At 38.7% G+C, this 17308-nt stretch overlaps 1 protein-coding gene across 26 annotated transcripts in view; it reads right to left on the bottom strand.

Annotated features, from left to right (window-relative positions):
* The window catches only part of Mbd5 (methyl-CpG binding domain protein 5), a 405513-nt gene that overhangs the window by 45688 nt on the left and 342517 nt on the right, over positions 1-17308 (bottom strand). For 20 of the 26 annotated variants that reach the window (XR_005502931.2, XR_005502930.2, XR_010064610.1 and 17 more), the window contains 2 exons: positions 14682-16817; positions 820-1836 (listed from right to left, as the gene is read on the bottom strand). Coding sequence is in view for 21 of the 26 variants with exons in the window: in XM_063283556.1 (XP_063139626.1) it covers positions 820-1836; positions 14682-16817 (3153 nt within the window). In the remaining 5 variants the exon portion in view is untranslated. The remainder of the gene's footprint in view (positions 1-819; positions 1837-14681; positions 16818-17308) is intronic. The other 6 variants (XR_010064609.1, XM_063283565.1, XM_063283561.1 and 3 more) reach the window with 1 other exon arrangement.

The raw sequence follows: 17308 nt of genomic DNA, 5'->3' as shown, positions 1-17308 counted from the left end.
TGAGAACAGTTCTGTAACGAATCTGTATATTTATGATTTTTGTATTAACTATAACCATTTTAGGTTTAGACAAAACTAATTGTACTGTACTATACAGTATTGCCCATGAGTTTTATAGCATATCAGGATGCTCTTGACAACATCATGTACACTTCTATCTCTTTCTGGGTTTCTTGGGCACTTTCTCTCCTTCCCCTGTTGTTACCTGTACCCACCATTATAAATACTTGGCATTATTTTCAACTTTTTTCTGATAAGCTAACCTATGCAAAGGATTTTTTTTATGGACAAATACATAATTATAACAATGATAATTCTGAGGAAACCTAGCATTATTTAGAGGGACATTTTCCTTGGTCTTGGGGAAAACCTCACTTGGAGTATTTGGTCATTTTTGTTTTGCTTCTCAGGGTTCACTTCCTCAGACTGTTCCCATCCTAGTGCAGCTGCTCATACCAACCCTGTGATGCCACACCAACTAAAATAGGAACGAAGGCTCTTTAGAAGATGCAGACTGTACTTGGCTGAAGAGAATGATAGGTAGGTTAGGTTAGGTGGCATCAGTATCAGAAGACAAGAGAGAGCAGATCACAGTGGTATTTAATAATGCTAGAATCTGAGAAAAGGAAAAAGCCATTGCAATGTTTGTTTAGCTATGGTTCTGTGTGGGTGTTGTTATAGTTAATTCTTTAAATCAGCTGTGACATAATAATGAAGACATTTAAAAAATAGTGTGACAAAATGTAGTTTTAAAAAGAAGAATAGAGAATTAGAAAAACGTTTCTTGAAAAAAAAATTTGTGAAAAAAATTGAACTTACCAAGCAGACCTGTCCCCAGTAGAGGGTTAAGTAGCTGTGGCACCACAGAGTTACTGTTGAGTTTAGCTGGACCAGGTGGATTCCCAGCATTATTAGATATATTCAGCAATGTTTCTGCCATTGACACCACTGCTGTCCCACCAAGTGTTGAGACAGTCAGTGCTGCCACTGCTGATGATGTAGTGGTTGTGGTAGTGGTTGCCTGGGAGGAGGTTGCTATGGAAACCTCTGGATGAATAGCGGTGTTGGCCGATGCCGAGTTCAGGACACCTCCCAACAGCTGGGGATTCAAGGCCATTAATCCTGAGGCCCCAGTGACAGCTGGGAGGAGCAGGGGGTTAAAAGTAGTGTCACTGCCTGTTAAGGGGTTTCCCAGGGGGCTGCCTAAAAGGGTATCAGCTCGGCTGTTGTCTGACTGATTGCTTGGCAAACGGTCTGGTGGGGCTGTCATCTGTGTTAATAAGGGTAAAGGGGTATTTTGCTGTTGCAAAAGATCTGAGATGGTCAGATTGAAAGACGGCAGGGGAAGCATGGCAGCTGCTCGGGCTTGGTTCTGAAGCAGGGCTGCTAAAAGCTGAAAGTGAACAGGCTGTAATACCTGCCCATCCACGTCACCGGAGAGAAAAGCTAAAGCAGCGTTTACATTCGGGTTGAGAAAACCTAAAGGGTGGAGGTTGATCTCAGACTTGCCTTCTCCTGCTGAAGGCTGGAGGATATTTAATAGATTCTGGTTTAGGAGATGCTGTTGATTCACTGGCAAAGAGATAGGTAGAGAACTGAGGAGGCTGGGGTTCAAGGGGTGTGGAAGATGGTTGTTTGAAGTGCTGTTGGATGGAAAATGAAGGGCATGCTCTTGGCCAACAAAAGGAAAGTCACTCCCAATGGGCAGCTGACTCTGCAGTGGGTTTCCGGCTGCGGTGGTGACTATGACACCATCTTGGAGAACAGATGTTGTCTTTGTGATGGCAGGGTGGCTGCTGCCAGCTATAGCTATGGAGGACGGCAGGCTTGAACCACCTACAATGAGAAAACAGAAACGCAGGTGTTAGTTATGGACAGTTAGCAACATTACCCATAAAGCTTCCTGAGATACATTTCGGGTCCTTCTGCTTACTTTGCTGTAACTAGATTAATTGTATCATGGGTGATTTGACATCTGTTAATGGAACTTAAAATTTAAAACTGGTGTCTGATGAAGTCTGCTCTTCATAGGTCCACAAAGTGAAGATGGGCAAGGATGTTATAGTTCATCCACTAAGTTTGGTATATTAACCCCCCCACCCCCCCATTATACCTTTGGTCTATCTGTTTGGTCTTATTTGTAAGATTAGTAGTTTCTTTTAATGAACAAAATAAATTTCCTAAAAACTAGACTGCAGATGAAAACATTAATTGGCTAACAAAAAGAAACTGGTTAATATATCAAATATTTTATTGTATATAGCTTTCTAGTTTTCCACATCAGTATGTATATATATATATACATTCTGGTATATATTCTTTCTTCCTCTCTCTCTCTCTCTCCCCCCTCCTCTCTCTCTCTCTCTCTCTCTCTCTCTCTCACACACACACACACACACACACACACACAGCTATGTATTTTGGAAACAAATCAGAATTGTGGTATATAATTTTGTAGCTTTTCATTTATCAATTTACTGTGAATACCCTGTGAATTTATATATACCGAATCATTTTAATAGTTCCATGTATTACATTCTGATAAACTTAACCACCCTAAGATTGTGAATGTTTTCTGCAACACTTTGAAAATAACTATCAGTGACACTTCAACAAATATTCGTATTAATGTATCTTTTCAATTGCCCACTTTTTGTTTTTGTTTTTTAAAGACAAGGTGTCACTGTGTAGCCCTGACTGACCTGGAACTTTTTATGCAGAGCAAACTGGCCTGTAACTCACAGAGTCTCTGTCTCCCAAGAGCCGGTTTTAGGGTATAAGTCACCACACTGGGCTATACAATTATCATCTGGGGATAAATTCTTGGAGGCGGACTTCCAGAGTCACAAAGCTTTACATATGTACTGTCAAACTGCACTCAAATGAAATAGATGGACACACTGAATGTAAATTTCTTTAAACCATATAATGGTGCATATCTCCCACCAACACGTTATCACTATTTTTAACAGTGAAAAACATAATAATAATCTGTTGTTTTGATGGTATAAAGAGACACTGCATTTAAATGTCCTTTTATTAAGACTAGTCTTCTTCCAAAATAGCACTCATATTCTTAAAACTCTGTACTAAAGGTTAAAATTAAGATAACTTAATAATTAAAACATAGCATTTTCATTGCTAGGTAATGGCTATTATAATTATTATTAGTGGTTGTCAACCCAGGCTACACAATAGAACTACCTAGGGAAATGAAACACAAAACACAAAACAATCAACAAAACTAAAGCTGGACCCTAACCCAGACCAGCTGAAAATTCATCTCTCAGAGAACAACCTGGTCTTTTAAATCAACCCTGGTGATCCAAGTGTGCAAAGGGTGGGAAAGATAGGGAAGGTAAATCTAAATCTACTAATAGCCCCTACCTCTGCTCTGCCTGACACTTTTTTTTCAGGGGTGGGTGGGCAGGTGTTGGTGGAAAGACTATACATGGACTGACCCTGTGCTCTGACCCCATAGGTAGCAATGAATAGCCTAGTAAGAGCACCAGTGGAAGGGGAAGCCCTTGGTCCTTCCAAGGTTAAACCCCCAGTGAACATGATTGTTGGGGGGAGGGCAGTAATGAGGGGAGGGGGGGAGGGGAACACCAATATAGAAGGGGAGGGGGAGGGGCTAGGGGGATGTTGGCCTGGAAACCGGGAAAGGGAATCACAATTGAAATGTAAATAAGAAATACCCAATTGAATAAAGATGGAGGAATAAAAAGAGATTGTTTTATGTAGTATTTGACAAATATTTTGTTTTCAACTATTATACACACATACGGTATAATGAACTATTATACACACATACGGTACTGTTATCGATCTAAAAGAGTTGAAACTGTTGTGCTGTGCCATCAGAATAACCTCATGTGACAATGTAAGCAATAGGTTTTTTTCCCCCAAATATACAGAAATGTTCCCATAGCTGTGGAATGGTGAAACATATGGCATTTTGTTTTCATCAACTGGAGCAAAGCAAACATATTTATGTACTTTGTAGCTAAGATTTTAAAACTGAAACTAGTGTGTAAAGCGACTATATTCAGCCACACTGACAAAGGTAAGCATTTGTATTTTGAGTTCTGTCATCACTATAAACTCAGTGGTGAGCATTTTCTCATATACCTTTGTGTGTACATGGGCAGCATGCGTGCATGTGTGTTTGTATGTATCAGGTGATTAAACCTAAAGCCTCAAATCCTAGAACTATACCACTGAGTTTTGTTTTTATTTTTTTTTTCTTTTCTTTTTTTCGGAGCTGGGGACTGAACCCAGGGCCTTGCGCTCTATGGCTGAGCTAAATCCCCAACCCGAGTTTTGTTATTTTTTAATAGGTTTTTCTCAGGTTGCCCACAGGGCCTTAAATTTGTGATCCTCCTGCCTCAGCTTAGTGGATACTGGGATTCTGGTTACGTATTACCACACCCAGCTACCACTGAATTTTTCCTAAGGAGGTTGTTTATTCTGAAGTGTCCACAGGAACGTTTTCAACATTGCGATTCTTGCTATGAGAGTCAGAGATAGGTGAGGAGAGCTGGTGAGCTGTAAAGTCCATACACATTGCCGCCATTATTCCTGGCTTCCACAGGATGGTGGTATGGCAGCAACAGTGGTCACTCAAACCAGTCCTACCAACACCACCTTCAGAGTGCGGCTAGAATAATGGTTTCTGTTTTCCAGTCTGTCATAGTCTGAATCTTTAAAGCTCTCAGTGTTTTACTTTAAGGCTGAGATTAAAAAGAAGGTTTTTTCCGAACATTATAAATATTTATGAAATATTATCATGAAATAATGACATGTTCACAAAGGTTAGAGTAAGAAGACACACAGAATGCTGAAGTAGGCATGTGATATACAACTCTTTAAATATTAATTCAATTTTTTCACAAAGCAATCAACACCTTAAATATTTCATTGGTTCCCCAAATTGCTATTTCCATACATACAATTTATCATTTGCATCTGCAGTACGTGTTTTAGGTGAGCCAGTGAGTCTTATTTACTGGGACTCACTGTCACTGCCGAGTTTCTACCTGCTAAATGATAATGACAAGCTTAAATGTGGTGCTCACCATTCTTCTGACCGCATGCAGAGTATATTTCCAAAATATGTAGCAAGGCTTTGTAGAAGATGGGTTTCCTTAGAGATTATTTTTTATTACTTTAATTTGCCACTAAGAAGCATTCATATTTATGATTCGAGAAGTAGCCATTTGGGGATAACAATGTTTTAAAAGCTCTCCATCTAAATATTTTTGAGAAATTATAATAAAACACAGTCACCGTGAGTGTTTTTACCCTGCTGATAAGACAGGACAAATCCAAGCAGGATGCAGATCTGGACACACATGTAAATATAAATATATATTTTAATCTTCTCCAGTTTCTAACAATTCACAGTTCAACAAACAGGTACATTCTGCTGGAGAACAGGATTGAAATAGTGAGAGAAGTATAAAAACCTTGCCATTTTCCCTGAAGAAACTCAGAGTTTAGGCAAAGTGGTAAATGCTGTACTCTTCCCCCTCCTCAAATTTCTAATTGCAAGGTAGGGATTTTTAAATGTCTTTTTATATATTACCTAGGACAACAAAACCGCACCATGCTAAGGGCTGGAACATCTCTATAGATGTCTACAACAAGGGGACAATGATAAAACTGCACCAATAAGAAAATTACACATTTGAGTTGGCATTTGGGGATAAAAACAAGGTAAAAAAAGTGCTTCTGTGTAAAAGCTGTTTCTTTTTACTTAAATACAGAAAGTAAGGCAGATGAAGGGGAATGATTCCTGAGTTTCACAAATACAAAAATATCTGAAATATGTATGGTTGTTATAGACCTTGTCTCCCCCAGCCTCCTTAAACCTGCCAGTTTATGTAAGCAGTAAATATATTTGAATAAATACTTTAAACCATTGAGATAATCTCACTTATTATTTCTGTATTTCAAAGACATCAGTCATGACACATGGTTGGATTAAAAAATTGTTTGTTGGTTGAATGTATCTACTGAGGCCCTAATATTTGCACTCACTTCTATAATGGAGGTAACAATGTGGACACAAAAGTGAAAACTGACTTTCCAACTTAATTGGTCCTGTGCCAGGAGATGGGGACATCAGAAAGGAGGTGGCTTGAAGATGACAGGTTACTTTAGAATACTCTCAAGTTTCTCAAGAAGTTAAAAGTTACCTCACAGCAGTAGATATCTACCTCAAAGGACATTAATGTATGAAGTTACTCGAAGAGAAACCTGAAATTGTATTCATTTTCATATTGGATTTTTTTTAACCATTTAAGTGTAAACAGGTACTATTTTATTAGCCTTTGTATAAAACCTACATTCTGTTGAATTACATAAAGAAAGTGTTTGTTAAAGTATTTTTTTTCCCCTTAGCCAAGATGTTGGTACTTAAGAGAAGGGAAAGATGAGTTTTTTAAACGATGAAATTTCATCAAACACGAAGCAGTAATTAAATAGACATCTGGGAATTTGAAAGTTAGCAAGTTCCGGTCATTTACTTAATAAGGATACATAAGATTACTTTGTGTCAACCACTATGAAGTAACAATTTCTTTTCCTGGTCCTGTTGTTTTCAAAATAGGAGAAAGGGAAAGCCATCCAAACTAAAGCGGTTCCAGATCCCTAGCCTAGACCTGCAGAGGCAGGCAGGCTAGTGTGGTGAGAGAATGAACACGGTAACCCACTCACTGAACTCTGCACATAAACGTTATGCACCCACAACTCATACGCTCATGTATTCAGTGTGTATGTACAAGTAGCCTAGAAAAATTTGAGGAATTTACAAAAAGATATTATTAAATTCTTATGATGTTTAGCTTGCTTTAGTTTTAAAATTGTTTTTGCCTCTTTAGATTTGTCTCCCTGGTCACCAAGACTCCTGGAGAGAAGTTAATAATGTGATCAATTTTTGTATGTCTGTCTCTTAAATATTACTATTGTTATACATGTATGTGTCAAAAAAGCCCATACCACCCAGACCAATGTTTTAAAAAAAGTCACTAACTAGTTTGATTCGCTAACTCTAACTTTGAATGAATATTATTTTGTGCTAAGAACTTTTCTAAACTAAAATGGCCCCACAGCTTTTTTATACATGGAACTTAAGAGCTTAAGAAAAATTTGAAACTTATGAAAAATAGTAAGTCTAATGAAAAATATTCCTTTACTGTTTGACCTTTATCATTTGCTTTGCTAACTGTACTTTCACTGCAAACAAGTCAAAAGTAATCCTTAATAAAAATAAATCCCTCTAGAGATAAAAATATGCTCCATGAGTTTAATAAATATATTTTTATTTCTCAGTCCCACTGAAATATAAAAAAATGTCTTCTACATTTAAAGGACTATTTTTTAATGATAATAAATACATTGAAAGTAACTTTTATAAGAAGTCTAAGTATTCCAGTAAAACTTTATTAATATTTTCAAGACGTAGTTACAGCCACATTAACGTGCATTTAGAAAAACACGCCAACTTCACTCTTCTGTTTTGGATTCTAATACAGATTCTTGATATTCTCAGCAAAGCAGTGGGGAGAAAGAGGAAGGGACCTGCTATTTTGTTTTTCATAAGGGAGAAGGGTACCCCAAACGATAGCAGATGGAGAAGTGGGGAAGAAAACAATTGCAAGATCTGAGGAAATGTTCTTGCCCCTAATAGATGCCGGAGAAGAAGGTGGGCAGCCAGAAAGAGCTGTAGCTTAAATTTGAGGATGTTAGGGAGACCAATCTCCAGACATGATCAGATGAATTCAGAAAAAGGAATATGTGTGTGATTCTAGTCTCTTTCTCTTCTGGTGCTGGAGATGGAACCAGGACTTCATGCATGCTCTGCAGCTGTCCTACCTTGAGCTGCATCCCCATCCTGCATCAATACCCAGAACCTGTTAAGAGCCACTTTAAAAATATTTGGGAAGTGTCAGTTTGGCCAAGTAACAAAAAGTTCATTCATTTTAAGGTAAACATGATATCTGTGTGATGGCAAGACCTGCAAAAGGAGGTTATATATCTTGGTGGGATTTGTTTTCTGCTTATGCATGAGTGAGTTAAAAATGCATCATTAAACACCGATTAGAAGTTTCAAGAGACTATACTGAACTTTTAATACAGTCAACTTCCTATCTTATATCCTATCTGCAACTTTAAAATACAGTGCCCAGTTTATAACAGGTGCTCAATAAACACCAAATTATTCCATGGATATTCTAAAATGACTGTGTCACCCCAATGAGCTACAAAAGTCAATTTATTATGTTCCAACTAGTATTTTATTTTGACAAGTGAAATACAACATTTGGAGAACACTGTAGTGCTATTTTTGAAAACTCTGATTTTTTATGCATATAAGTGTTAGTGGGTGCTACAATCACTTCAGTGTGTCATCACTGGGATTAAACATTTATGTGGAAAGTGGAGTAGGATGGAGTGAGGCTGAAAATATCAGACTACAGTGGGTTTTTTTTTTTTAACTTTCATTTGCTATACATTGAAATGCTTAGTAGACTGTAATGCCAGCGATCTAAAAAACACTGTGAATGTGCATGCACGTGTGCACGTATGCACGTATGCGAGTACATGTCATAGTGGCTCTAAGGTCAGAGGACAGTTTACAAGAGTGGGTGCTCTCCTTCCACCATGCGGGTCTGGGTATCTAACCAAGGTTGTCACACTTGTCAGCAAGCACTTTTATCTGCAGAGCCATCTGGCAGGCTCTAGTGAGTTTATTGAGGGAAGAAGCTGAAAAGCGCTAGTTTAGAATCAGGTCTCTGGGCTGCCCCATCACTGAGGGATAGTCTACAAAGTTGTGCTGCCAAAGAGCCCACGCCACAGTATACGATGTGGGTGTATCTCCCTGGACCACTTCCAACTTTTGGAGTCTTTCAGCAGCTCTTTCGGATTTCTAATTTTGGCTTAACTGCCAGGTTGTAAAAGGTGAGTTGTTTCTCTGAACTTGAAAGATAATAAGAAACTAATTTTTACTCTTTGCTTGGCTGGCACTGATGTTTTTATATTCATAGGATGGAAGATTTTTATAATTTTGAATTATTTAGGGTTACATGAATGTGGGGATGAAATCTACCTTGACAGGAATCTTTTTAGCATTGTTTTTCATAAGCCACTGTTTTGTAGGGTTAATGTTACTTCCTAGTATCTGGATAGTTTTTGAGCCAACTTAAATATCTTTGGATTTTAGTAAATGATAACTTAGGCATCTCCTAGGGAACTGGAAGAATGGATGGTTGTGTAACAGTGCTTAGTATATTACAATGGAATAAAGTCTTCCAACTAGTACACTAGAACAATTTATTTCTTTAAAGGTACAAAATAGATCACTGAATCAGCAAACATCATATCACTGAGTTTTGTTATCACTCTTGATTACATAGACTTAATGTCTGAAATAAAAACATATTTTAACTCCTCTTGTATACAAGAAAACATTAAACCTAGAATATGTAAACAGAACAAGTGGTGTAACCCTGATATGAGGAGACCTTCTGAAGGACTGAGACATTGCCAATAGTGAAAACATCTCTTCAATAAAAAAGGATTCGTTCTGCAAAACATTAAGGAATAGATTTTCAAGCAGTTTGTTGATTAAGTAACAAGAGCACACAGCACTTCAAACTTGCAAATCACGAGCATCACAAGGGAAAGAGACTCTAGGCTTTAAAAAACTTCGGTTGAAATGTTTTCACTAGAAACCAGCATCAGTTCAGTCACAACTGTCAAGGTACCCTGCTGCCTTCTTCAGGCTAACAAATGCCCCACAGCTGCTCTTCAACATGGTCATCTCTACCTGTCTGCATGTGCAATCTCCATTGGGAAGGGCAGCGCATAACTTCCCTTTGCTTTTTTACTGTCGTGGTATGACAATAGACACACTGAGCTAAGCAGCTTTCTGTGGTCTCACTATTTCATGGTCTTATACCTACCATTTCATTAGCTGTCCTGAGTTTCAAATGTATTTTGTGCTGAATGAAACCATTTTTGTTTGCAGTAAGAATTTATATAATACACACATATATATGTACATACTCATGAACATATACTTATTCATAGGTTTATTTATATCTTGATGAGTTAATGCATAGTTAAGGCAAATAAATGTTTCTATGTTTCTCTTCTGTCACAAACCCATACTCCTGCCCCTCAGAGAATTATAATTTCCTGTGCTTAAGCAGAGATGATTGTTTTTAATAGGAAAAAAGGTATTTTATAGTAGAACTATTTTAAGGACTTATATGGAGAGCAGCATGGTTGTTACTAAGTATCTTCATGTAATAATTTAAACCCTTCTGTTTGTACTCTGTGAAAGGTCACAGGATCTAAAGAGGGACTAGTTGTACGGATGAAAGCAGGACCTGGGTAATGGCACGGGTGCTTTTGCTCTTTGGTAAGCAGACTGAAGCAGACTGGTAGGCCTACTGATGTTTGCTGGTCAAGAACACTTGATTTTTAAACTCCCCTCTAAACCAGAGCACCATATTTAGGTGCTTAACTTTGTTTCTCAAAAACCTGAAAATTCTGTTTACATGTGTTATGTGTGTGGGTATGAGTTTGTGTGCATGCAGGGGAGCACATGTGGGCTTTGGAGGTCAGTGTGAGGTGTTTTCCTTAACCTGTTCTTCATTGTACTTCCTAAAATGGGTGTCCCTTAGTAGACCTGAAGGTCACTGATTTGGTAAGATTATCCCAAGGGGTCTGTCTCTCTGCCTTCTAACTCTAGGCTTATAGGACTGTGCCACTGTGCATGGCTTCTCTCATGGGTGTTGGGGCTCTAAAGTCAATAAACACTATACCGACCAAGCCATCTTCCAGGCCCGACGTTTAAATGCCCACTACTTATACATTCCCAGAGCACTGTGATGGCACTGTGTCTGGACTGGGGGAGGGACTTTGAGGTCTAGGATCTAGATCCACTAGAACATTGCGAGGACCTTAATGTTACGTACTAAGTGGGAATACTAGGCTTGCCTTGCAAACTGATACTCAAAAGGTTAAGAGATACTTGCACACAGTTCAATATAGAATATTCAGAAACATTCATGGAAAGATAACAAAACTTAATATATTAATTTTGTTCAGTAACAATTAAAAAAACACACAGTCTGAAGTTTTTGGAATAAAGAAATTTAGTATTTTTTATATAATCTGTTTTTGCCTCCAATTCCTAACTGAACTGAACGCTTAAAAATGTGAATATAGAATTCACATATAGGCTTGCATCTTTAGAGTTTAAGACAGAATGATTCTCCTTAAAGGACATCATTCTGAGGTGCTAGAGGGGTGGTTAGTGGGCAAAGGCATCTGCCATGCAGGCTTAGCCACCCGAGGTCAAACCCTTGCGCCCACTGAAGTGGCAGGAGGTGAGAGTGGACTTCACAGAGTTGCTTCTGATGGTCACATGTGTGCTGTGGCACATGCTCATAATAAAAAAAGTATTTAAAAAAGTATTTTAAAAATTAGTTACCGATTGAAGAGCAAATCATTTCTTAATGTCCTTGTGTGGTATTTCTGAATTATATATAAAAGATTGGGTAAGGCACTGGAGTGAGAAGGTCACCTGTGGTGAGACTTTGCTGGGAAAGTAGAATTGGACCATGCTTCCTATCAGTCTGCCACTGTACCATCATGCCATGCAAGACTCAAAGAGCTGACATCATCCTGCTTCGAAGGTCTACAGAAACATCACCCACGGGACCCGTTCCTGTGTCAGTGAGAAAGGTTACCAAGTATAGTTCACATATTCAGGGAATTCTCTTGATACTCTGAACAGCTCATGTGCACTGACAGAAACATCCTAATCATGTGTGCTATGATACCAGACTTCAAAGAAAGAAGGCAAAAAGAACTGGCTTTTATCTAAAAGTATATTAAGAATTTACATCTGTGGATTGTCACATGACTTAATGTGCTATTTGAAAAGGAAAACAGTAATTCTGGAGATTAAACAATTCAGATGAACTTATGTAGCTGAGAAGGTGGTATTTCAGGATAAGAGAAACCTGAGTTCTAATCCTGGCTAAGTTAGAAGATTTTGGTTAGTGAGGTTGTCTGAAGTTCAAGTTTCTCATCTGTTAAATGAAAACAACATTTTATATACTATGGGCAACTATACAGGTCCTGAATGATGAGTGGCCCACTTGGCACATAATCGATATCCACAATTGCTATTTGCAGCATTTTACAAATAAAATATGGTAGCACATGCTTTCAATCCCAGCACTCAGAAGGTCAAGACAGGAAGATCATGAGTTTGAGTTCAGCATGAGCTATTTACCTTACCTCAAAATATTAGAAAAAGACCAAAAGGTGCTTTTCTCTATTCTTACAAAGAAAGTTGTACTGTCCTATCTTGCTTCATTCTGAATGCCCAACATCACTGATCCATGAGTATTAATGAAAGGACAAACACCAGTGTAAACAGGTATTTATGCTAGGCAATTATGATAGTACATTCAGTTGACACAATTCACTTCCTAACAAAAAATTATGGAATTAAAATCCTTCTCACTATTAACCTTACCAAAAGCGTTCATCAGTAAATCAACCCATTTTCATAACCAGCTGACCTCTACACAACAATTAGTCTTTTTTATTAGGTCTAAATTTTCAAAATTTTAACTGACCTAGATGTTAGCCTACACATGCTCAGCCATATGCACCACACTGCTCAACATTTGTTATTAGTCTTCTAGGTATTCATATGCTAAAGCTTTTCTTATATTAATAAACTTTCAGCCCATGTGCCTTGATACCCTAGAATTAAATATAGGTTATATGTCTATATGGATAAATGAAACAAGAAAATAAATGACCAAGACTATATAAAATAGGTCTAAACTCGACAATCAGAAGAAACAAGAATATAAATAAATGTCTTTACCACAATAGGAACATAGAAATACATCATTATTGAAACACATACATTTGCACATATGAGTGTAGACCTGACATGAAGCTATGATAAAGGGTATAAAAGCTGAATAATAAATGCGACTAACAATGCTTTATCAAAATGACTGAAGGCATGTTCAATAAATATGGGACGTCTTAACACACTTACGAACTTACTTTTGTTTTAATTTCTACGTGCATATATTAAACTTTTATTTGTACAGTATTAGCTAAAACAACGTGAGTCAGAGAGAAGTTGGAAGCCCACTATGCACCCTTTAAACACATAAAGTTTCACAAGAGTCCTTAAACTAAGAATATTAAGAAGGCACTAAGTCATTTCGAATCATTTTAAGCCTGCATTCTTTTTTTTAAACACAGGAGATCCTTGTGCAGTTCTTCATAGAATACTGACATCCAAACAACACAAAACACAAACTGTGAAAGATGGCAGTATAAGGTGGCAACACGAGGAAAGAAAACATGTGACTTTACCTTTAACAGACATGTGGATGGGAACACTTCTTGCACAGTGGTCTATGAAGCCTACATACATCTACATGGTAGCATATTAGCAAAGTGTCAGCAGTTTTCTCATCAGGACTAGCGATCTGGTTATTTATTTTGCGGTGCTAGGATTGACCTCAGGGTCTTGTGTATGCTGGACAAGGGCTCTCCCATTGAGCTAGCCCCAACCTCAGATGGTTTAGTTTTTAAATCCTGCTCATTTTAAATATGAATACTAGTTCCCTGCCATCGTCTCTCATTTCCTCCTTGTTGCTTCCTAGGAGTCTGAAATCATTAGTGCCACGTTTTGAGTATATTCTCTGGTATTTCCATGATCCACTTTTCTGTTGCTTGAATGATTTACCTCTCTGGTGTTCCAGGACAGTTTTTTATATCATTTTTCTAAAGATTTTATTGTACAAAACACAGTTTTTCTAATGTGTTATTTTTGTATAAACTTGTCTCTGTTAATTGTGCATGAAGATTTATAATAATTTGGGTCCAAAACCGTAATAGGGATGCTAAAAATATAGCTCAGCTCTATGAGAAACTTTAAAGCAATTCCATGATAAAAAATTCTGGAAATCAGGTTTTCAAGCCTCATTTTATTAGAAAATTTAAATTATTATTTTTTTTAAAAAAGGAAGTAGCCAATATCCATGTTTGAATTTTCTTGAACAAGTAGTAAAGGACAGCAAACTAGGGTAAGAAACACATTAGAAGATGACCTCCTACTTCACACAGCCTCTAGTGACCCTTTCCTACCCAGTGACCTATTTCTGTTGAGCAGCAAGAAAAAAAAGAAATCCACTTCTTTTTGCCTTTCTGGATTTTCAAAGATGAGCTTCATTTACCTGTGTACAAACCGAAGCTAGATAAATAACTTCTATGTTGGTGAAAACCAAGGACGCATGTCATGACCCAGGACACCTTGCCTTCGGCGGCTTCCTTTGCAATGTACAGTCCAATGGTTATGAAATCAATCGAAAGTCAAACAATATTCAAAATGACATAGATGGACAACAAATAACAAAACACATGGAATACCCTTAGTTGGTATTCTTTCTAAAAGACGAGTCCCCATCATTCCGTAAATAAAATTATAAATACTAAAGAAATGAAGAGAATTTTCACAATGGGGAAAGGAACATCTCTTATCATAATAAATATTTCGGTACAAAAATTTAAAAACTGTAGAAAACTTTAGTACCTTTGGGTACTTTTTTCTAATAAAATCATACCTGCTTCAGAACTTGTTTGATTATAGCTGCTAACAATGCTGTTTGGTATCACTGGAGTGGAGGACGTTGAAATTCTTGACTGAGGTGGATTGGGATGTAATGAGTTTCCTAAAGCCATGCCCGACTGACTGAGCATCCCACAGTTCCCGCTAGCCTGAATCTGATTTATTAAACCTGCAAGATGGTGGTTGGGAACTGGACTGTTACTGTGAACAAAGTTAGTGTTTGCATTGTGGCAGTGCACGGCTTCCCCTCTTAAAGGTATGCTCTGTGTCAGTGAATTCTGAAGAACAGTGGAATTCATATTAGGATCTGGAAAATGCAGCTGGTTAGCAGAGCAAGGCAAAGCAGTATTTGATCCCCCACAACCCGGGGTACTATTGCTACTCAAGTGAGAGCTTTGACAACTCATAGACTGTAGTAACTGAGACATTGAACTGATGGGAAATGACCCCTGCCCATGCTTCCTTAGCAAGTCAGGTGCAGGTTTAGGAGCTGCAGAACTATCCATTTGAGACTGTCTGAGCAAACTCAACACTGTGGTAGGTGGCTGCTTTCTTTTCCGTAATGAGTCTTTTTGCTGAGACATCAACTTATCTCTTAGTGCTGCTCGACCACTTTGACCTTCACCTGTTGGGAGAAGCATGTTGGCAGTCGGAGGGAACATGGTGTTTAAAGTGCTGTGTCCTTCAGTGTTGCCGCTGCTGGCAACAGCTCCAGAACTGTTACTGCTGCTACTGTTGTTACCAGCAAGTTTGTTTTGATTTGCTAGCTGTGCTTTGGCTGCTGCTGAGAGTAAACTACTTGCTGGAAAGGAGGCAGCATTGTGCTGGTTCAAAATCTGATTTAAAGGCATTCCCAGCAAACCAGGCTGACTCTTTACAGAACCATTTCCGGCAGGTGCAGTAGGAAAGGCTGCACTGCTTGGGGTATTGAGTACATTACTCATTCCAGCAATTAATGGGTTAGGGATATCCTTGTACTGATGATGTCCATCAGACTTGGTGGAAGGGCTTGATGGCATTGATGGCCTTGGGGAACCTATTGTTGACCTTGGTGACCTAGGTGGAACCTTTATGCCACTACAAGAGGCCTGGGGTCCTACAGGTGGCATCATGAAATTTCCATGATCTGATGATGTGGAAGATGAGCGTGATCTTTGGGGCGATGCCTCAATCCTTCCAATTCCAGTCCCCATCATGTGCACTGGGGATGTCACTGGAGAAGGGGACAGGGAGGTTGAAGTTGAATGCTGAATTCTTTGTACATGACTCCCGTGATTCATATGACCAGGTTTTACAGTTGGCAAAGGGAGATTACTTGGCAAAGGAACAACAGCAGGAGGCATGCTTACATTCATCACAGGTACCTGAGAGTGGACGTTTGAATGGAAACTGGTTGGATTAATGATAATTGGGTTCTGATTCACTGGTTTACTAGGAATAGGGTCAAGAATGCCAAGTGGATCTTTCTCAGATGTTAATGGCTTTTTCTGAAGAGCACAAGAAGGTGGAGGAGGGGGAGGTGGGCCTTGGGGTGTTTTGTGGTGGAACATTGCTCGTGGTATTTCCATATTAGCTGAAAAATTACACATTGGTTTTTTCATTACTGGACTCTTTGTAGTCAAGGTTGGGGAAAGAGGTATATTAGTTCTTCCAGCCATTGCACAGGATGACTGTACGGGAGAACCATGTAGCATTACTGAAGGTGGAGAAAGAGGAGTCCTATTCAGGTGAATAGGACTGGAATTGGGAGCTCCATGAAAACCAGGGTTATTTCTTGTGAAGACATCAGGGCTTCCAAGAGGGTCAGTCCTTGGAGAGATTGAGCCATCTCCATAGATCTGGGACCCTGATGACGCTGGGCTGGGCAGGCCTCCATGGCTGCCACGAAATGGAGATTTCTGTCCGTGCTCACTACTGCCCAATCTCTGGCGGGGGTAGACAGTGTGGAGTTCCTGCTGCTGGCTTCCAGGCAGGTCCTGCATGTATAACCTTCCCATGGCATTCGATGATCCAGCCACTAGCTTGAAAGGATTCTTACACTCTGGCATTATGGAATTTGTAATTCCTTCATGAGCCTTGTTTCTCGCTGATCTTGGAGTTGCCGCCCGGGAAGGTACTGCTGGGGCTGCATCTGATGGGAAAGAGAAAAAGAATTCTGTTAGTTGTCTCATTTATTCTGTGTTGGGAAGAAGAGAAGAAAAGAGAAAATTGAGGAGGGAGCAACAAGGGCACCTGGGAATGCAAGTGAAAGCTGTAACTGTATGCTGTGAAAACAATTTTGTAAGCTATATTAAACTTTGATTTAAACAAAGTATATTATTCATCCTTAATTGCTGAAGGGTCTTAGTAACTAATTATTACCCTTGTTTACTCCTTGTAAGTTAAGAACGCATGGCCATAACCATCAGTACAGGCTGACATTAGTCATTTTAATATTGAGAATTTGAAACACCAAGACTGACAGCCCAGATGGTGATGGCAGTGTTGCTGCTTTGCTGCATTTGCAATTTTTAAGAACAGTCACAACAGAAAAAAATCGTAATCTGTGTGGTGCTTACATAAATTGCTATTTGCACAAGACAATGAGTTCCTCTATAAGTGTTTTGGTTACTTGACTGAAAC

Source organism: Rattus norvegicus, chromosome 3 (genome assembly GCF_036323735.1).
Source record: "Rattus norvegicus strain BN/NHsdMcwi chromosome 3, GRCr8, whole genome shotgun sequence".
Lineage (NCBI taxonomy): Eukaryota > Metazoa > Chordata > Mammalia > Rodentia > Muridae > Rattus > Rattus norvegicus.
Note: the sequence above shows the minus strand (reverse complement) of the source record. Positions and strands in the feature narration are given on the sequence as shown.